The sequence below is a fragment of the Arvicola amphibius genome, chromosome 8 (genome assembly GCF_903992535.2).
Source record: "Arvicola amphibius chromosome 8, mArvAmp1.2, whole genome shotgun sequence".
Classification (NCBI taxonomy): Eukaryota; Metazoa; Chordata; class Mammalia; order Rodentia; family Cricetidae; genus Arvicola; species Arvicola amphibius.
The window spans coordinates 56,901,467-56,923,789 of NC_052054.1; the positions used below are offsets into that span (position 1 = coordinate 56,901,467).

At 36.0% G+C, this 22,323-nt stretch overlaps 1 protein-coding gene across 2 annotated transcripts in view; it reads right to left on the bottom strand.

Moving 5' to 3' along the window:
* Positions 1 to 22,152, bottom strand: part of Lin28b (lin-28 homolog B) — an 81,124-nt gene extending 58,972 nt beyond the window's left edge. For both annotated transcript variants that reach the window (XM_038341071.1, XM_038341070.1), the window contains exons 1-2: positions 22,143 to 22,152; positions 21,159 to 21,340 (exon numbers count right to left, since the gene is read on the bottom strand). In XM_038341071.1, coding sequence (XP_038196999.1) covers positions 21,159 to 21,340; positions 22,143 to 22,152 — 192 coding nt within the window. The remainder of the gene's footprint in view (positions 1 to 21,158; positions 21,341 to 22,142) is intronic.
* Positions 22,153 to 22,323: the final 171 nt, after the last annotated feature.

Genomic DNA, 22,323 nt, shown 5'->3' on the forward strand with positions numbered 1-22,323 from the left:
TATTCCAGGGCTCAAACTCCTATTACCATGCTTGCACAGCAAGTACCTTTAGCCAGTAAGCTGTCTCTCTGGCCCTTTGATTTTAATTTTTTAGAGAGGGTCTCACCTCACAGGTCGGGCTGTTCTGTATATAGCCCTAACTGGTCTTGAACTTGCAACAATCATCCTGCCTCACCCTCTCAAGTACATGAATGTGATACCCAGCTTCCAGTAAGTTTCCCATCTTCTGCACTTTCACAGAAAATAGCATCTCCCAACCTGTGGGCTGCCCTTTTAACTTCTTACTAGCAAATGAAAAAAACTTGAAGTTTTTGATAATGTACAATTTATATCTTCCTTTCGTAGTTAGTGTTTTACTCGGTATCTACTGAAGATGGGTTCATATTCCCATAAACTGTGACATCCTCCTTTGTTTTCCTCAAGATATTTAATAGGTTTAGCTTTACATTTATGTCTAGAACCCTTATCAATAATATTCAAATACATTCTAGCCCATTTTATACATAGTCTCATCAGTTCTTATAACCTTATTTTCTGGGTAACTTGGCAGCTCAGACTTGGCCTTGATCTAAAGACAAATTCTGCAAGTATACTATGAGACATGATGCTTAAAATGTCTTTCTAAAAGCGACAACACATCTTCTGTTTTCCTGGAGATCTTTGTATTACTTCTTTGGCAGCACAATTCTCTTTCAAGCATGTTGAAACTGCTTTCCCTTGGTTTTACTTGGACAATTAATAAGAATTACCAAAATAAAATAAAATAAATAAAATACACTCATTTTGATTTGCACTTATGCTTCTTTGAATAGGTAACAACTTTATAAGCTGAATTATGCAAATATTCAATTTAGCTAGAACTACTAAACATACATGACTTGCAATGAAATGGTTTTTCATACTCTATTACATGAGATTAACTGAAAGCAAAAAGTTAAAGTTTGTAACAAAAGGGTAAAGTAATAGGGCCAGAAGCCGGGCAGATGCAAGTCAAGAAGCACTGGATAAATGACAGAAATTTCAGGTTAGTGATCGTTTGTTAAAAAAGCTTCTCCACAAACAAAAAATTGATTAATCAGAGAATCTGACTAGGTTCACAGGAACCTAGTCAATTGCTCTTAGCAGGCAGCACCAGTGTTAAAAGACTTTGAAGCAGAAAGACACGGATTATCAATTTCCTACAGAAGCTGTTTACACCAGGAAGAGGGAACAGGGGTATATCATTAAGGGGGTGGGTGGTTAGGGGGTTGAGGTTGAGGGTGTGTAAGGAGAAAAATGAAAGGAAGAAATTTTAAATAGCAGTGTTTCAGAAGAGACAGGAAACGACAGGACAAAGCAAACAATGGCTGGACTATGCTTACAATGTGGACAGCTCTATCTTCCTCCCTTGTGATACCATATTTTACAGCAAAAATAAATGCTCCAGAGCCTGATGTTCTATCCAACCTCAAGTCTGTCTGGAATTATCTCAGGAATGAGCCAAATCCACGGGAGTGGAAAGGAAATATATAACATGAAACACATAGCAAAAAAAAATTGATAAATTTTGGCATGCATTTGAATATATGGTAAGAACAAAATTAAGAACCATTAAGTCATAGATTGTTCCTAGTGGCTGTGTTGAGAAAATAAGCATCTAAATGAACAGCATTATGAAAAGATCAATCCAGTCCACGTGCAGAGGAGGAAACATCAGTGTTCAGTAGAGAAGATACAAGTCAAACAGGTAATGAATACACATGGATAGGATTTACACATCATGAATTAATCATTGTGGTAAAAGGAACATTTAAAAACAGTATAAAGGTGGTTTCCTTTAATATTAAGGAAACTATTTTTTAATCAGATTTTGAAATTCTACATTGCAGGACACAATATAAAATACACTTGCAACTTACATTCAAACCAGCATAGGGCCTTCCAGCCATGGGGAAGATTACATATATTTGTGTATTTTTGAAACCAATTAAGGAAGATAGAGTTGACAGTGGCTTCTGAAAATTCCCCATGTCATATAAAATTTTCAAGATCAAAAACTGTTTCTACCTGACAATGTCTGCATCATTTCTCCCCTTGTTCTACAGTCACATAAACATCTTCCTTCTTCAAATAAAATTTCTCCATTCAACACAAATGACAACAGCAAGATACTTGTGTTATCTTGGTTACATTCATAGACTTCGCAAGTCATATAAGTCATAAACAATTACCTCACAACATTTTATTGAATCCAAAATTATATTTAGAACTTGAAACATCTTAATAGTTAAAGTAATCTCTGAATATAGCAGAATTCTTATTAGCTAGGAGAAAAGTATTAACTTGCCAATAAAACTTACAAGCTAGTTACAGATTTAATAATGACCTCAACATTTATTGAAAATAAATACACCAAAAATATTCTTGTGAAAATAAAGACACTGGTGGGTGGGTAGAGTTCTCATAGCTTCCTGAAGCACAGAGAGAGGGGATGGGAGAGAAGGACATTAACTCCGTTGATATTTTTCTCTAGCAAGATGAATATTACCCATGGGCTTAAATTCATTAAGATAATATATGGCTCACATATTTCAGAATAGTGAACCTGAAAAAGGAAGTACATTAAAAATATTTTTAAAGTGAAAATAAGAAATAATGTTAGGTTACTCTTAAAGAAATTTATACATCACATGATTTAGAGTCTGTCATGGAAATGCACAACACCATCTTTATATTTTCATTTTTCAATTTCCAAATTTATACACTTCCTTCTTATAAGCTTGACTAAGTTTAACCCCTTTAATTTATATTGGCAATAATTTGACTAGGAGAATTCAAAATTATTTTCTCCATTTGAGTAAAAAATATTAAAGCAGCTGATCGAGAATGAGCACTTATTTTTAAAGTTATAAAGAGTAGAAAAAGAATAAGGAAAGCACAGAAATGGTACACACACAAGAAATGCTATTAGTAGGAAGAAAATAAATAAATAAAATTAAGAATCACAAGAGTGAAAGGATGATCACTCTGTTAAAATGGAGTAAATTGCTACTGCCTTCAGATGGACCAGACACATTTAAATCTCGTTCCCACTTCTATATTACAACAGTCGCCAGGAGAATGTCATATGCATAGATATCAGCAGCAATATGCTTCAGCCCAAAACACAAATTCCCAAATTTCTGTTGATTAAATTTAATTTTGTAGGTGTGGTTAAATTGTATCCATCTGCTATGAAGCATTGACTAGCCATTCCTTTACCACACACATCTCTGTTATATCAACTACAGCATATACACGTTTTTATCATTAAAAGAAAAATATCTTTTATTTCCCTTTCAAGCCACTAGTCTAGAAACCCAAAATATGTTTATTCTGATTATTCACCACCCTATAAAATGATTACTACTATCTAACTTCAATAAATGGAGCTTATGTAAGGCAATTTGGTAAAATTCAAGCAACTAGTAAACACGACAGTCTGAATTCAAGTCCAAGATCTAAGTCTACAATCTCCACTGTAAAATTTGTGCTACATCACAGCTTCCCAGTGAAAATTCTTTCTCCTTACAAACACTATTGAACATCTGCTTACAAGTAGTATTAAAAAGTCAGGTGCTTGGGGCTGGAGAGATGGTTCAGAGGTTAAGAGCATTGCCTGCTCTTCTAAAGGTCTTGAGTTCAATTCCCAGCAACCACATGGTGGCTCACAAGAATCTGTAATGGGGTCTGGTGTCCTCTTCTGGCCTGCAGGCATACACACAGACAGAATATTGTATACATAATAAATAAATAAATAAATAAATATTTTAAGGAGTTAGGTGCTTGCTGAATACAGTGGTGCATACCTTTAATCCTACCACTCCAGAGGCAGAGGGGGTGTAGCACAATTAGTAAAAACTCAGAGACAGCTATTGGGGTTCAACCTGAAGACCAGAAAAGCAAAGCAGTTAGCCACTGGCTCTTACCTCTACCTCAGTCCAAAAATAGTGATCCTGTCTCCAGAAATGCCCAGAATAAGACTGAGACTGAAACTCATCTCCTACCATTTTATATTCGTCTCTAATGCTGGGATGAAAGGTGTGCACCACTACTGCCCAGGTTCTAGAGCAAACTAATCTGGTTACTGGTATTAAAGCTGTGTGCCACCACTGCCTGGTCTACATGTCTGATCTGTGTGGCTGTTTTCCTCTCTAATCTTCAGGAATATCACCACAGGCAGGTGAATCTATGTGAGTGCGAGACAAGCCTGATTACTGAGTAAGTTCCAGGACAGTCAGGAATGTTACACAGAGAAACCCTGTCTCAAGAAAAAAAAAAAAAAAAGGAAAGAGAAAGAGACACAAAGACAGAGATAGAGAAAAAGATAGTTTCTTCTCCTCCAAAAAGTTGCACATACTTTAGACTTAGTAAACAACAACAACAAAAATGCTACTTGGCAAATATTAATAATGCTAGCACAGAAACCACCATGTCCTGAATGGGAAGATTTTCCTCTATTACTCAATGCATAATTAAAATGAACATGCTGGAGTAATGCTAAAAGGAAATCAAATACAAGGTTTTCTTAAGAGTCCACACATTTCTCTGAAATAATATCAGTCTAGCTAGCTTCCAAAAATGTACATCATTAATCCAGTGGAAGGCAAGGATGGCATAGAGAGGTTCCTAATGTAACAGTCTTTCCTGGTTCAAGAAACTTTTGAGAAGGTGGGCATCATAAAACATAACTGTACTCCCAATACTCAGGAGGACTTAGTTTAAGGCCAACTTGGGCTAAACAGCAAGTCTCTGTCACAAAACAAAGAAACACCACCAACAAAGTCCCTGGCCAGAACAACAGAGTGATGCTCTGAGTAGGAATTACAAGAAAAACACAGTCCTGTGTATCTCAGAACATAAAATGTGATGTGACAATTTCCACTTAAAAGCCTGAAAGTTAGGGGTCAAAGAGAGCAGACTGTTCTTGAATAGGACCTGAATTCAGTTTCTTCAGCTCACAGCTATCTCTACTGCCAGGGATCAAATGTCTCTGGCCTCTGTGGGCTCCTGTACTCACATCACATACTCAGACATAAACACACACAAATTCAATATTTTGAAAATTTAAAATTTAGGCCAGATGTGGTAGCACACTCCTATAATCTCAGGACATGGATAGGATGGGTCTCAGGATGTAGAGGAAGGACGATTATTACTTCTAGACCAACCTGGGCAAAAGCAAGTCTCAAACAGAAACAGACTGAGTAGGCTGTATTTAGGAATATGCATGTATATTCATATCCATACATGCATACAAAAACAATGGGAAAAAAGGGCTCAAAAGCTGGCCAGTGGTGGTTCATGACTTTAATCCCAGCACTCAGGAGGCAGAAGCAGAGGCAGGTGGATCTCTGTGAGTTTGAGGCCAGCCTGGTCTACAAAGCAAGCTCTAGAACAGCCAGGGATACACAAAGAAACCCTCTCTAGGAAAAAGAAAAGAAGAAAGGAAGGAAGGAAGGAAGGAAGGCATGAATTTAAATGAAAGAGCAAAGAGGGATATATGGAAAGATTTGGAAGAAAGGGAAAGAAAAAATGTGATTGACAATAATCTCAAAAAAAGAAAAAAGTTTTTTAAAAATGTAAAAACATTTTAACATTAAAACTCCTCTTCCCAATCCTCTGATGTATATGAAAAATCTTGTCACGATTTTTACTTAAGGAATAGTCTTTAAATGTTATTTTGGGGCTGGAGAGATGGCTCAGTGGTTAAGAGCACTGAATGCTCTTCCAAAGGACTTGGGTTTAATTCCCAGCATCCACTTGGCAGCTCATAAATGTTTGTTAACTCCAGCTCCAGGAGGCCAGGCACCCATGAACAAAACACCAATGCACACAAAATGAAAAACAAATTAAGTGTAAAAAAATAGACAATACTTTCTAAAATATAAAAAGAGAAATAAAAACAGCCACCTATGTAATGAAGAAACAAGAAAACAAAACATGAGGAAGTTAGAACAAATGACACAATATTTACAGAGTTTTATGTTTATAAGAAGGAAGCAAACATTTCCAGACAAATAAATATCTCGAAGAAAGGGCCCTGCTCCTGCCCCGGCTCATGCTGGAAAACGCAGGATAGGAACAACTCACTCAGAAAGAAACTGGGGACTTACGGTAATGCTGCTTGGTACAAACAGAAGTGGTAGGTTACAAAATGGCAAGTCTTATTTCAACAATAAAAGCAATTTTAAAAAGAACTATGCTGGTGGGGGGGAGGGCATCGTATAAACTGAGAACATGACCCATGACCAAGGCACAGTTGAAGGGAAGATTTTTTTAAGATTTATTAATTTATTATGTATACAACATTCCTTAAATGTATGCTTGCATGCCAGAAGAGGACACCAGATCTCATTATAGATGGCTGTGACCCACCATGTGGTTGCTGGGAATTGAACTCAGGACCGCTGGAAGAGCAGTCAGTGCTCTTAACCTCTGAGCCATCTCTCCAGCCCCCAGAAGGGGAGATTTTTATTGTAGATATGAGGGAGAAATACAGCCAGAGGCACCTGGAAGAGTCCAGAGTTGGGAGAGGAAGTAACAGACTGAACATGGCCAGCAGACTGGACAGGGCCATGAGAAGAACTGTAAGAGCAAACGAGGGAGGAAGACAGAGAGAATGAGTGCAAAGAAAGAGGGAGCCAAGATAGGAAGACAAAAGAGGGAGAGCATAGCCAAAACCTCAGGGTTCTAAAAAGAACGTAAGTCGGGCAGTGGTGGCGCACGCCTTTAATCCCAGCACTCGGGAGGCAGAGGCAGGCAGATCTCTGTGAGTTCGAGACCAGCCTGGTCTACAAGAGCTAGCTCCAGGACAGGCTCTAAAGCTGCAGAGAAACCCTGTCTCGAAAAACCAAAAAAAAAAAAAAAAAAGAACATGAACTGGGAAGGGAAGCCTCTGAGCCAGAGAGGTTTGGGTAAGAGAGACCAGCTAGGTACCTGTGACACTGAGGGAGCCTGGAGGCTAGCATGCACTCTGGTATGCTAATAGACACCATAGATAGCCATTTGTCCCTTTGACAGTGATAACGAATGTCTCCTTTGGTAGAGGGGAACTGCTGCCTGAATTTGATTCTACTAAAAGGTTACTCATACAGTTATAATCTTTGTATTACCATAAATCTACTTAGCTATTTGCTACTTTTATTGCCTATATGTAGATACTTAAAATTTTTTAAATGTTCTAGCAATTATAGAGACTGTTAAGGATGAACACCTTCCCCCATGTCAGCTCAAGACCCTATGTTCTGTTTCTCTGGTGACATTAGAAAGACAAACATCAGCTTTGCCAATCTTTAAGTGGGGCAATGCCTCTGGGCCTGGGTTCTGATCAGCTCTAAAGATTAGAAGACAGCATAGGATGGTCTCCTCCTAAGAGCACTAAGAGCACTCCAGCTGGAACTTTCAATTGCCTCGTCAAGAGTCTACGCCTCACGCGAAAGGTCTTTTACCTAAAAACATGCTAAGGAGAGGGGAGGAATAGTTAGCCCCTCAATGAGACAGTGTACCCACCCTTCCCATAAACCCTTCTTCCTTGCAAGCCCCTGCAAAGCTTCCACCAAGCATGTCAGACCCTACTCACTTTGTTGACACACAAAGTCTAGCTTTTTCTTTTTCTTCTTTGAATCTTTTTCTTTTGAATACAGTTATGCTTACCCTGATGCTCTGGACTGTATCACTCTTCTCTGAAGCTCTCCCTCACCTTCTACCATGTGGCTGCTTGTTGACCTCCATTACTAAGTCTGCCTCATTTCTAGACCCTAAAATAAAAGGCTTACCTTTCTCTCTTCTGTTACCCATTTCCCTTTTCCTGGCAGCTGTCAAGATTTACAGCTTGTTGGCCCTGTTGTTTTTCTCTCAAATTCTAGTAAAATTGTACTCAGGTTTTCAAGTCAGATTCTAAATTCTTTACTAACAAGACTAAGAACCAAAACAAGAGGGAAAAAAAATCCCAATTTCCTTAGTAGCAAAATGAATGAGCATTATGTAATCACTTATTTTTCAGATATAAATTATGACACCTAAAATCTTGTTTCAGCTAACAGTAAGATTACAGGATCAGACTGTTTAAGTTCTTCACACTACTGTCAACAGGACAACAGACCTAACTAAATGCGTATGGATGTCTGTGAGAAGACATGCTCAGCAGAAATATCTACAGCACAATAGACAAAAGGAAGGTCTTTCAGAATCTCACAGCATGGTCATCATGTGTATGCTTTATGCCACTGAATCTACATCTTCTTACTCATCCTGGAGGAAAAAAAGCAATGTCAAAAACAGTCTCTCTAAAGAAGTAGTCTATCTATAACTGTTTATTATAAGTCTATGGTTTCAAAGACTCGCTGATAAAATTATGCTAAACCCATAAACATTGTCTTTAGAGGATCAATGATGAGAATCCAAAGTAAAGCATTATCTATTTTCTTTGAGAATTTAGGAGATAGCAGAGTACAAAAATTTTAAAACTACCTGATCATCCAAGAAACCTATTTAGAACAAACCCTTCTCCTTAATGTTAAGAAAATCACTGATCACAGCCTTTAAAAAAAAAATCAAATATTTAAAGCTTAAGAGAAAAAAAGGAAGGACTAGATTTGAGTTCCCAGGGCTTAAAAATACAAAATAGATTCCTTTTTTTCTGACAGCAATAAGAAGTAATATCAAAAATAAATTATAAATCTCAGCACTCAGGAGGCAGAGGCTGATGGATCTCTGCGAGTTTGAGACCAGCCTGATCATAGAGAGTTCCAGGACCGTCAAGGCTACCCAGAGAAACCCTGTCTCGAAAATCTGATAGATAGATAGATAGATAGATAGATAGATAGATAGATAGATAGATAGATAGACAGACAGACAGACAGACAGACAGATAGAAAGAAAAAAAGGCATCTCTTCTCTAAGGAAGGGCACACATATTGAAGATAGACATCAGTTGCTGAGAGACTGCTCTTCTCTAATATCTCTTAGAGTTAGGACCTCAAGCTTCCCTCTCAAAATGGACTGAGAGTAGGGAAAAGAGACAACTAAGAAAGACATCATCACTCAGGGCTGTAATGACTCCCTGGTAGACAGAAAATGAATTAATAATTTGTATAATTCCTTTAATCTACCATTTAAAACTGAAATTTTAAATTAATCAGTATGGTGAGTGTATGTACGTGTGTGTGTGTGTGTGTGTGTGTGTGTGTGTGTATGTGTGTGTGTACATACAAGTAACTACAGAGGCCAGAAGAGGTCATCAGAAAACCACTACAGCTGGAGTCAGTACGTGGTTGTAAGCCACCAAACATGAGTACTAAGACTGAATGTGGCCCCCAAAACTAAAATGTTTTAAGATTAAAATTAACAAAAAAATCCAACCCATTGTGGCTGAAAAGATGGCTCTGAGGTAAGAGTTCTCTTTCAGAGAACCAGAGCTCAGGGTCATCTCTAAACACCTATCTCTATACGAGATAAACGTAAATAAATCTTAAAAAAAAAAAACAACTGAAGTAACACAATTATATGAAGATATAATTAATAGAAACTGAAGACTGTTAATGTCCAACAAAAAACTGATCATTTAGTATGAATTTTAATGAGGGCAGAATCATAATTAATGCATTAATTACAAACTTTATCCCAGATCCTAGTTTTTTAAGACTGATAATCCATTTATTAACAGACATTTAAATAAGCCCTCTGTGTAACGTAACAATCTCTCATCTTACTTTTTAGGTGGTTTTTACCTTATATCATAAAACATATTACTGAAAATAAGATTTTTTTCTCTCCTATTTATCGTAATAATACAACGCAAACACATAAAAAGTCATATTTACAAATCTGGTTAACTAAATTATGGGCTAGTAACAAAATCATATAATCAAATATAATTGCCTTTTAACATCTACAAGTCTATGAAAATGCTAGGAAAATTTTATGTAACAATAGAATATTTTATTAAGATAAAATACTTAAAACAAAAATGCATTCAACTTTAAAATCCTATCATTCTTGAAAATCTTTAAAATTACCCACTTACATAGAAATAACAAAGAACAAATTTTAAAAATCAGTCAAAGGTACATCTTAAGAAATTATTGTTTCGGAGTTAAGGAGATGACTCAGATGATTAAGAGCACTGACTGCTCTTCCAAAGGTCCCTGGTTCAATTCCCAGCACCCATATTGCAGTTCACAACTACCTGTAACTCAAGTTCCAGAGGATCTGAGTCCCTCACACAGATATATACACAGACCAAAAAAAAAAAAAAAAAAAAAAACCACACATAAAAGTTGAATGAATTCATTTACAAAACATGGTAAGAAAGTAAGAAAGGGAGAGGGAGGGAGGGAGGGAGGGAGGGAGAGAGAGGGAGAGAGAGAGAGAGAGAGAGAGAGAGAGAGAGAGAGAGAGAGAGAGAGAGAGAGAGAGAAACTATTACAGAAACTATTGCTTCATGGCCAGGCAGTGGTGGTACATGCCTTTATTTTCAGCACACGGGAGAGAGAGGCAGGTGTATCTCTGAATTAAATGTCAGCCTGGTCTACAGAATGAATTCCAAGAGAGTCAGGACTACATAGAGAAACCCTGTCTCAAAAAAGCAAAACGAAAAAGAAGAAATTATTGCTTTACAACTATCATTCATTATTTGGTGATAGTGATATTGTTTAAAATACAATTCAATACTGTCTATTCTTCCTCAGAGGACCTGAGTTCAATTCCCAGCATCTACATGGAGGCCCACGACCTAAAATTCAAATTTCAGGGAATCTGATGCTCTTCTGATCACTATGGGTCCAACATGATGTGATACACAGACATACATGCACATAAATATTCATACATAAAAATAAAAATAATAAATATTTAAAATACAACTCAAGTATCTGAATTCTAAATACAAACCAAAACAGCTTCAAAGTCTAAATATTTAATAGCTTTCAGTAAATTATAGATCATAAATAAGTTACAACATTAGGATTGGCAGTTACTCTCTTTTTAACTCCAAAATGAAATGATGTTGAAATAGATGTACTTCCTCAAACATCTGCTACACTATCTTACATATACAGACATATGGCTAATACGTTTTTCATTTGTATCAAGTTGTCATGTGTTTTACATTTATCTTCTTACATCTTAAGTTCTGAGAAATCAGTTATAATTTAAAAACTTCAAATAATGTCAAGAGATAACTGATAAAAAATGGATATGCTAGTATCAATAAAAAAGTATTATTTTAGGACCCAACAAGATGGCTCAGCAGGTAAAGGCCCTTGCTACATAAGCCTGGCTACCTGAGTTTGGTATCAGGAATCTACATAAATGTGGAAGAAAAAAACAGACTCAACAAATAACAAATTTGTTCTCTGCCCTCCAGACACATTGCCTTACGTCCTCCCCACACACAATGACAATAAATATTTTAGGTGTTTTTTTAGGAATCTATTCAATAATAAATATTTTGGCTTCCTAAAAAAGTATAAATCAATCCACATAACAAGTAAATTAAGAGGTACATTAAGGTAAACTTTTCCTATAAACTTAAAAACTCTGACACTCATTCATTCTGAGACTGACTTCAGCACAGCCAGATAGGCTAAAAAAGAAATCATTAAACTTAAGCAATCGAAGAGAAAGAAAGTTTTCTTTCTTTTCTATAGGAAGAAACAAAAGCTTGGTATTAACCCAAGGCCAATGGACGGGCCCTTCAAGCTAGAAATCTGTGAGGACCAAGGTTACAAGGAGTCATTAGAAGCTTTGAGAACATAAAAATGAATACAACAAGCACTGATAAAAAATGTTGATGCTTTTGTTGTTAAAATCATCTAACTGTGGTTCTCTACACAGACACACACCCATCCCCCACTGCACACAGCCACTTCACAAACCTCTTGAGTAAATAGGAGTATCCAATGTCCAGGGTAATGGGTGGTCCTGAGGTCTGGAACCAGAGCTATATACTTTTAGGGAATATTAAGATAAGAACAAAGTGTTTTGTGTTTGTTTAAATCTGAGTCTAGATGTAAAATCTTTGCACCATTATTGGCAGAGTTCATAAACATATTGACTACGTAAAGTTTAAAGAGTCAGGATAAATGCTAGAAATTAAATACATCACAAAAATATCAAGGCCTTTTTATAATCCAAATTAACTAATTCAATTTTCTCAAAAGTTGTCACTACATTTCAAAGGTGCAAATATCCTACAACATGTTTATACTGCCAATAGGAGTTATTTAAATAAAAATATATACATCAAATAAACTGCAACTCAATGAAACAAGACAGCAAATTAATTCACACAATATCACAATCAACCATCAACTACTATTCAGTACTAAAGGCTTTCTATAAATCCTATAGAAAGCGTGGTTTTATGCTTGTTTTTACTTTATTTTTCCTAGAACAGAAAGCAGGATTTACAAGTAACCCCAAGAAAAGATAAGCAAAGAATAGTCCTGACAGAGGCTTCTCTGACTCAATCAAGAGGGTCTGCAACCTGAGCCAAAGGGCACAAATTCCTCACCATTCAAAACTTTCAATGGTGTGGGGAGGAAACAGCTAAAAGGGAGAAATGTGTAAATCCCTAGTTTTAGTAAGCAACTAAATTCTTTTCATCAAAATCCTAGTAAAAGTAAAGTCAACACTATGAATTAATTTTTGCTATAGTTTTAACAAATTCTAAAAAAAGGAAACTTTTTTAAAAAATGAAAAGGACTCATTCACTTTTAACATTTATGATTTACAGTGAACCAACTGTGTCAGGTATGTGTCTGAAATTGGATCTAATTAAAGTAGTTGCGGAAATGCGTAATTATTTTGCCAGCAACAGTTTTTCTACATTACACTGAAAGCATACTTGAGAAAAGGCTTATCTAAACTTTTTATCACTGATTTAAGTATTTAAAGTGATAGACACAACTATGTTGCCACACCTTCATTACTGACTGACCTAAAGAAAATTCATTCGAAGTATGTTAAGATGAAAGAATTTAGCCATTGTAGGATCTATAAACATTCTAGTCATTATTGTTAATAATTGAAGGAATTCATTGCTAAGTGAAGAAAAGGAAAGTCTGGCCATAGTAAAAGTCATTTGAAATTTTACATGAAGCCAGGCGGTTGGTGGCATACGCCTTTAATCCCAGCATTTGGGCAGAGGCAGGCAGATCTCTGTGAGTTCTAGACCAGCCAGGTCTACAAGAGCTATTTCCAGGAAAGGCACCAAATCTACAGAGAAACCCTGTCTCGAAAATCCAAAAAAGAAAAAAAAAAGAAAAGAAAAATATATGAAATCTTTATATCCTATAACACAAACTATAAATCTAAATTAACATCTTGGAGTGATATTTTAAATAGAGTACAACTTTAAGATTAACAAGAGTCACAAATTTATGCTAAATTTGACATTTAAAAGTACAATGTCATTAACAAAACACTTAAAAGGCAACTGGTAAAAACAAGGTATATTGCTAGTGCCACAATAAATTGGCAAGAGCAAGTTTCTCTACATGAAATCTTCTTTAAAAGACTATTAAAGAACAATACATTTAACTCATTTTTTAAGCGTGTGTGATGAGTTTTTGACCTGACGTCTAGATCTGTCAGAGCACCTACAAAAGTTGTGAGCTGCCATGTGGGTCTGGGAACAAATTTGAGACCTCTGGAAGAGCAACAAGTGCTCCTAAGTACTGAGCTATCTCATCTCTCCAGCCCGTCAATCTAGCTTAAAAAGATTAAAAAAAAAAAAAAAAAAAAGACTTACTTTTTTGTTTTGTTTTTGCTTCTGAATCAGGGTTTAACTCTGTAACCCAGACTCAACTGGAACTCACCATATACCATCTCAGGATGGTATCCAAGACAGGCCTGAAACTTGGTGATATTCCTGCCTCAGCTTTGCAATTGAATTAATATGAATTAATATGCCTGTCCTAAGATTTGTTTTCTATCAGTTATTCCCAAATAAAATTAGTAGAGCCTTTTGAGTTTATAAATAACAAAATGAATGGCAAACAAGAAAAAATAAATCCTTCATCTTTTATGAGTAATAATAATGAAATCTTATTGAAAAGTGTGACAAATGTACGTGTGTGGATGTAGCAGATGTGTGGCATATATGTGAACATGTGGAGGCCAGGAAAGAATCTGAGGTGTGCTGCTATGTCAATGGTCCCCTTCTTTGAGACAGTCTTTCTCTGAACCTGGAGCTAGGCTGGCAGCCAGTAAGATACCTCACAGAACTGCACTTCCAAGTGCACATGACCAGGCCTGGCTTTTGAAGAGGGTGCTGGGATCAGAACTCAGGTCCTCATGCTTGCATAGCAAGCACTCTCCTCTACTAACCCACCTCTCCAGCCCCCAGTGACACACTTCCTCCAACAAGGCCTCACCTCCTAATTCTTTGAATTCTTCTAAATCATGCCACTTCCTGGGGACTAAGCATTCAAATATCTGAACCTATGGGGCCATTCCTACTCAAATTCCTACCACCATGCAGGGTATTCATTTTCTTAAAGTAAATACATATCTGTGACAAGAAAACACAATCTTCTTAGTTCAGTATGATTAAGATGAATCATAACCTGAGTCACGTTAATGAGGTGAGCCATGAATTTACACTGTACGGAAAAGTTATGAGGAAGATCAGTAAAATGAATACAAACTGACCTTTCCCTCGTGTGATGAGAATTTTCAGGCAGGCTGAAATTACTAAAGAAAAATAATTATGAAAAAAATGGAAGTCAATATGGATTTTATTTTATTTGACAAAGGATACTGAAATACATATATATGTATATTTGTCTTATTTGAGACAGGTTAAAGGAATCTGATCAGTTAGTCAGTTACAACAACATAGAGAGGGCTGGAGAGATGGCTCAGAGATTGAGAGCACTGACTGCTCTTCCAGAGGACCCAGGTTCAATTCCCAGCACCTACATGGCAGCTCACAACTGTCTTAACTTCAAGATCTGACATGCTCATACAGACATACATGAGGTCAAAACATCAATGCAAATAAAATAAAAACAAGTAAGTTATTTTAAAAAAAGAGACAACAGAGATCAATAATTGATCAGCTGAACCTCTTCAAGTAACTACAAATGGGCAAAAGAGGACTCCATGAAATGAAGACAATGCCCAGTCTATGAGGGAGTGTTGCTTATACAATTTGTCAAAGATTTCAAAGCTCATTAAAACGTGTGTGGAGGGTGGGATCCATAGATGTTAGTGAATATATAAAATGATAGTTCAAAACCAGTAATGAAACAAAAATATAACATTCATAACATAAGTGTAAAATCTTTTGAAAAACATAGTGCTCAAATAAAGATCAAAACTATAATCCGGCATTATTTACAAGCTTTGATGTCAACTTCAATGGAATTAAGTTTACCTCTCTAAAATAGGAAATTGTTCCAACTACATTTTAATCATGTGAACACTGTAGCTACCAGAGTGACAAACCAAAAGACTGAAGCCCATCAAGTGGCACCCAAGACCCGCACACCCCAAGATTCTTCCTCACTACACCACACAATAAACAATAAATGTTGAGTCTTTTCCATTTGTCAGACTATGAAATCTTTCACATATGTAACTGAATCTTCACAGTATCCCTATATAAAGCACTACATTAGTGTTCCTACTTAGCTTATAAGCAACTTCCTTGCCAAATATCAAATAAACTAAGATTAAATATTGGCTTATTTAATCAGTCTATACCATTCTATTAGTATATGTTCTTGTCACACACATAATTAAATAATTAACAGCATTATCAAAATTGATTAAATAGTATCTTTCCTTAACTTGTACTGAAAAATAATCTCATTATACACATCTGAAAAATAGGTAAAAATTCCACAGAACAACAAATTATTAAAACAAAAATATCTATATGCCAAGTTGTTTCCAAACCTCAGTTTATACCCTGATACTTCCAGCAGTTTGTGTCCATTTTGGTTAAGGACTCATTCTGTTGCCTAGGCTAGGCTTGAACTTCTAGGTCCCAGTGATCTTCGTTCCTTAGCCTCTCAAGCTGCTAGGACTATAGGCGTGTAATACATGAAACAATATTACTTACCATAAAACTGTTATACATTAAACAGTATTACTTTTTGTAAAACTATTATTAAAAATTTGAGTTCACTGTAATAAAAATTAAGCTACCAACATTATACAACATATTTTATCATATGTTAAAAAATGTTCACATTAAAGATGATCAATATGGAAGCTGGAGAGATGGCTCTTTACACCTTTGGCCCCTGAGTATAGTTAGGTCAATAGGCATGAAATCCATGTTCTTCCAAAGACTTGTTTTTACCTACTATACTGAATATGGATTAAGAAGTTTTTAAATTTCCATGACATCTAAAAGCTCAGAGGGAAGTGAAAGGCATATTAGATATTACCAGATAAAGAGGGTTGGTTATCTATTTAGTTATTTTTTTTTAAAAAAAAAATGTATTGTCTTCTTATGTTTTGAACAGTCATTTAAAAGGGTGAATAAAAATAACCACAGCAAGCCGGGCGGCGGTGGCGCACGCCTTTAATCCCAGCACTCGGGAGGCAGAGGCAGGCGGATCTCTGTGAGTTCGAGACCAGCCTGGTCTACAAGAGCTAGTTCCAGGACAGGCTCCAAAGCTACAGAGAAACCCTGTCTCGAAAAAACCAAAAAAAAAAAAAAAAAAAAAAAAAAAAATAACCACAGCATACAATACTAAGGGCTCAGCCTCATCTCAATTCCTGGAGGACGAAAGGCAGCTTAGCTTAGGTTCATCAGCTGTTAACATATGCAGCACTGCACAGGATGAAATGTTGCTGGTGGAGATTACACGTGTGGATAAAGGAGGTATGTGTAAAATTCTCATACTTTCCTCCTAATTTTGCTGTGAACCTAAAACTGCTCCTAAAGAAAGACATGCTTAACACACTGAATATACTCAGTGCTTGAGCTCCTTCTTGGCATGCACATGGCTCTAGGTTCATTAAAAAAAGGGGAGAGAACAGGAGAAGACAGCATGTTAAAGAAAAAGAGGACAACAGCCAGGCAGTGGTGGCACACATCTTCAATCCCAGCACTCAGGAGGCAGAGGCAGGCGGATCTCTGTGAGTTTGAAGCTAACCTGAGTTAGCTTCAGAGTTGCTACAGAGCAACTCTATCCCGAAAACCAAAAGACAAAAAAACAAAAAAACAAACAAAAAAAATCTAAGAAATGAAAAAGAATATTTGAAATAGGTACCCAATTTACTTCTAAATTTAAAATGAGAATGACTAACAGCCAATTTTTCTAAAATTTTAAGTATATTTCAAAACCAAAATGGTAGTATTCAGTATCGTCCAGGTTACATTAAAAACTTGCCAAATGTTACTTTAAATGCCTTTAAATAACTACACAGCTCTAAAGGATTGTAGCATACCCCAATTTTCTGAATTGGTGAACCAAGAAAATTTATTATAAAGTTTTGGTAAAAGTTTTAAAAACTTTCCCTTTTTTTGAGTTTCACGTGAGGCTGGCCTCAAGCTTAAGATGACCCTTTCTTAGTTCTGGGAATATAAGCCACCACATTCAGTTAAATGTTTTTAAAACTGGTATTTGGGGTTGGACACTTAACTCTGTGGTAGAGTTTGCTTAGTGTGTCCAAGCACCAGGGTTTGATCCTTTACATCAGGAGAGGGTAAAGGGCAAGTTAAATAGCCTTGAAAACAATCACATATATTCAACATGTGAAAAATGTAATCATGCTAAAGTATGACAAAAGTTAAATGTGATTCATTAGCAATATAATATTAGGAAAGGCTCTGAAATATGAAAACAATGAATTAAATGTCTTCATATATTAATATCAACTCTGCTTGTTTCTTTTGAGACAGAATCTCACTATACATGTTGGCTGATGTCAAATTCAGAGAGTCTCTTCTGGGATCAAATGTGTGCATCATCATGTCAGGCTTAAATATTATTAATTCTTTCAAATGTTTTCTGAGGTTTTTAAAAAGATTTATTTATTTTATTTATGTATGCATGCACACATACACACACATGCCAAAAGAGAATGTCTGATCCCCTGAAGCTGAAGTTAAAAATGGGTTGTATTAGTTATTAGTACTTATAAAATAATTGTATTCTAATTGATGAATTTTCTTGGTAAGACCCTTGACCTTGTACTTCAACTGGGACAAATCTTTGTTCTTTGCATCAGATTCTTGAGCAATTGCTATGAGAGGGGGACATACAGAGCTCAGTAACAAAATGCTTGCCTAGCATGCATAAGCTAAAAGAAATGAAATATGACAAAATTCACAAATTTAAGTTATTCACTGTTAGTTCTTTATAAAATGTTACTGAACATCATTAATGATTCATTATTAGCATGAGTCAGAATACATAGGTTTCTAAACATAAAAACATGATCACTTAAAAGATATTAACAGTAGAAATCATATGAAGATTGTTATTTTAAACCATCAATGGTCACAATCTTCCAACAGTTAAATCTCACTTTTTCTGCCCACGTTATCTAAAGACAGGGGAAGCACAGGCCTATGAACATGTCCAACTTCAGGATTTAGATAGCACAAGAACTACAAGTATAATTACATTAATATCAACATTGTATTCTAAATACAATCATATAACTAATCTACAGAGTTACATATAAAATTTACTACAAAGAACTGCCTATCAAAACAACAAAATTGCTATGAAATAAAGAAGATACACATGTCTTTGTAGAAAATACCTTTAAGAAAAATTCTTGGGTCCCTTGGCATCAATTTTAAAGATTAAAGACCCTTAAAATCATTTATTTTGATTCCTCAAATACATAAGACTAAAAATGTGCTTGAAATACTATGGCACATGTTCTTTGAGTACAAACAAGACCATCAAGATAGTGCACCAGGGGAAGCACTTGTCCCTCAAGCTAAGTAAGCTGAGCTTAATACCTTCAAGGTAGGAGAGAACCAACTCCACAAGAGCAACTCAGCACACACAACCATACACACATCACCCAGAGACACACAAAAATAATAAACTATTTTAAAAAGCCAACCTGATATAAATACTTCATGAACACTGGTACAGCTGAACATTTAAAATTTCTAATTAATTATGATTTACACATATTCTTTATAGCAAACTAATATAAAATATAATGGAGGAAATTTAACATAAAAACTAGCACAGCATTTAAAAAGGCTTATAAATTAAAATTAATGGCTAGATTAAAAAGTATTTTTAAAATATTATAATAGTCCTAAACCACAACCTGACTGTACAGGGATGTTCACAGTCCCTAAATACTGCATTTACAACCATCTAAATTTATCTGACTAAAATCAGCAGGAATTCTGTCTTCTTCAAAGTAATAACTCATGTAATGTGTAACTTATTTGTCCATCTCAATTTTAAAAGCTAAGAGCCTTCATTTAAGTAATGTCCTTTCACATGTAGAGATATATGAGGGAAATATTAAGAATCAATGTTTTTACTATGGAAACTGCAATTGATATATTAAGTTTCCCAGCAATATATGTTTAATTCAATGTATATAGGAATGTTAATAACATATCTATTAAATAGTTTAAAGGGGATGCTTCATAGCATAACACTGCTTAATAAAATGGCTACTATTTTAGTATATTTCTATTTCTTTTTAAAATATATTTTAAAACCCAAAGAAATAAAACCAAATTCTAACAAGTGTGATGAAACAAAGAAAAAAGTGCTATTTTTTCATTTATCATCTATAAAACAAATTTATGACATCGTAAAAAACAATTTAACAATCTAAAAAAGGTTCAAAGGGGAAGAAGAGCCCAAGAAAATAGATTTATCAATTTTAGTTATTCAATCTAAGCATTTTAAAACTCCAGCAGCATATGTACTGAGCAGGCTGGATTCAGGCACCTATTTACTATTTAGATTGTTTCATTTCACAGATCATGTTTATCTTTCCACTGTGAACAGAAATAAGAAGAGCCAGGCCTATAGGAAAGGAAAATAGAAACCACACAGTAAAATCAGAAAGCTACCAAGCACCAGAGCACAGAAGATTAAAGGAAATGGGTTCCTAGGTTCTGCCTGGTATGGATTAAAATGATCATTTAAAATGATCTTCCTTGGGGAGTGTGATACAAATGTTACCAAGGACAAATAACACAATGTCAAATTTTTTAGCCAGTAATTTCAGTATTTCAGACATGAATCATACTAGTCAACAAGCAATATAAAATCGACCCAGTTTCTTTTACTTTAGAGAGTAAACCAAAACAAACCTCTTTCCTCGTAAGTCTCTTAAGTCCATGACCTCACTACAGAATTTTTATTTCCTTCACTTGCAAACTGTAAACTCTTCCCCACTCTGAAGCAATTAGTTAATAGAAAGGGATTTACGAGCAAAGGGTATTTATTGTTTCCTGGCGAAATTTTTTTAATGGGAAACGATGACCTTCCGTTTGGTATTATGCATTTTTAAAAATTTTACCATGTAACCAACTATCAATTTTTAAACAGCCTTTGGCTACTTTTTTTTTTCTTAAGTTCAGTCTCTTAAAGAGACAGTATCTCTGGATCAATGACCTAAGAGGAAACAGTTCTAAAAAGTTTGATTACCAAGAATCTTTTCTGGCATTTCTTCAAATCCACTCTTCATTATCGATTTCCTATTTTGCTTTATTGTAAAACCAACTTATCTTGACATAAGCTTGCAAATGACTACGGTGATGAAACGGGTGGTGCTGTCATTAGCGGCATCTGAAATAGGTTACCTACACTTTCTTACAACAAGCAAATTATCTGACTTTTTGAGAACTGTCAAGGATCCAGGGAAGTTTTTTCCTGCATTTCCCATTCATTCATTAGGCACAGGCAATATGACGCCAATAATATTGGGTGCTAGAAAAATGAGATTTCATTGTCTAATGAAGGGAAGATTTATTAAATAACATCAACCTAAGTCCAATCAGTGAAACATACACATGCCCTAAAATCTGGACAATCATCTGATTTTAGCTAATATTTTCATCTTTCAATATACTTAAAAGCACATTTTTATGTCTATCTATTTACATAACTATAGACCAACTCCCACACTCCCACACATGGATCCGGGCAAAGAGGGGATTAAAAAGTCTGGCTTACTTGGTGTACAAATACATCCACTGGAATATCCAAGGGGTTTCCCTCTCGGTTTATCATGGAGATGAATCCAAATCCCATGCGCACATTGAACCACTTACAGTGGCCAGTTCCGTGCAGAACCTGGGATTCTTCCTCTGCCAGCTCAGGCAGCTTTTCTGGCTCTTCACCTTTGCTTGCCCCGCCTGACATGGAATAACACAAAAAGTCAGTTAGTCTGCATTTCCACACTATGCGCAACCAAAAAAAAAAAAAAAATCTTGTGGAAAGAGAAGCTAGAAAACAAAAAGTTGATAAATATTCTTTAAAATTATCTACAACGAAAAGGGTTAAAAGCAAAGGCAGAGAGGAAGCCACACTGCTGCATCGCTCACACCAGCTTCCACGTTTCTGTACATCCGAATACTTTCTCATCTATCTCCGTTGCTCGGTAACATTCTACAGTTACAGCCGGGGCCACTTCACTCACATACTGCTGACCTAATACTATTCCAGTTTACACAGAGCAATTTTTCAGCGAGATTGGTTTTTCTAGCACACAGGAAAAGAGAAATCCTGAGGACGGTTGGCTAGTGGTTAATGCACATGCGGGCAGAGGGAATCCCGGGTTATTTGCAATGTGCATTCATTCCCCTCCCCCTAACTTTCAATTAAAGTTAGGGTAAAATGGGGGAGGGGGCAGGTGTATAAAAGTTTTCTTGGACTCACTAATTGAAACTGCGCGCAATCACACGCACACAATCAAACAATAGCCCCCTGAAAGCTTTTCAAGTTGTGAATCAGTGTGGGCGGTACAAAACATTTTGGAGATCTGTAACAATAGGTTTTTGCCGAAGCCCCATGGTACTATGAGGGGGTGGGGAGGTAATGCCCAGTTATTAGGGTAAAGGGGGATAGGCGAGAAGGGGTGAGAAACTGGGTAGTGGGGAGAAGCAGGGGAGAAAAGAAGAAAGAAATCAGAGTAAAACAATAGAAAAGAAAATTAACCTTCGGCCATGTTGCCCCACCGGCCCTCAGCTTCACACTCGAGAGATGAAAACTTTCCCTTTGGACCGGAGTGGTCTTCAGCATCCGTCTAGCATCTTGATTTTGTGCGATCACAAATTTAGTTCGCATGGTCTAATGTGCTTTCCTCCTTTTGATTTTTTTTCCTCTTCTCTCTCCAGTT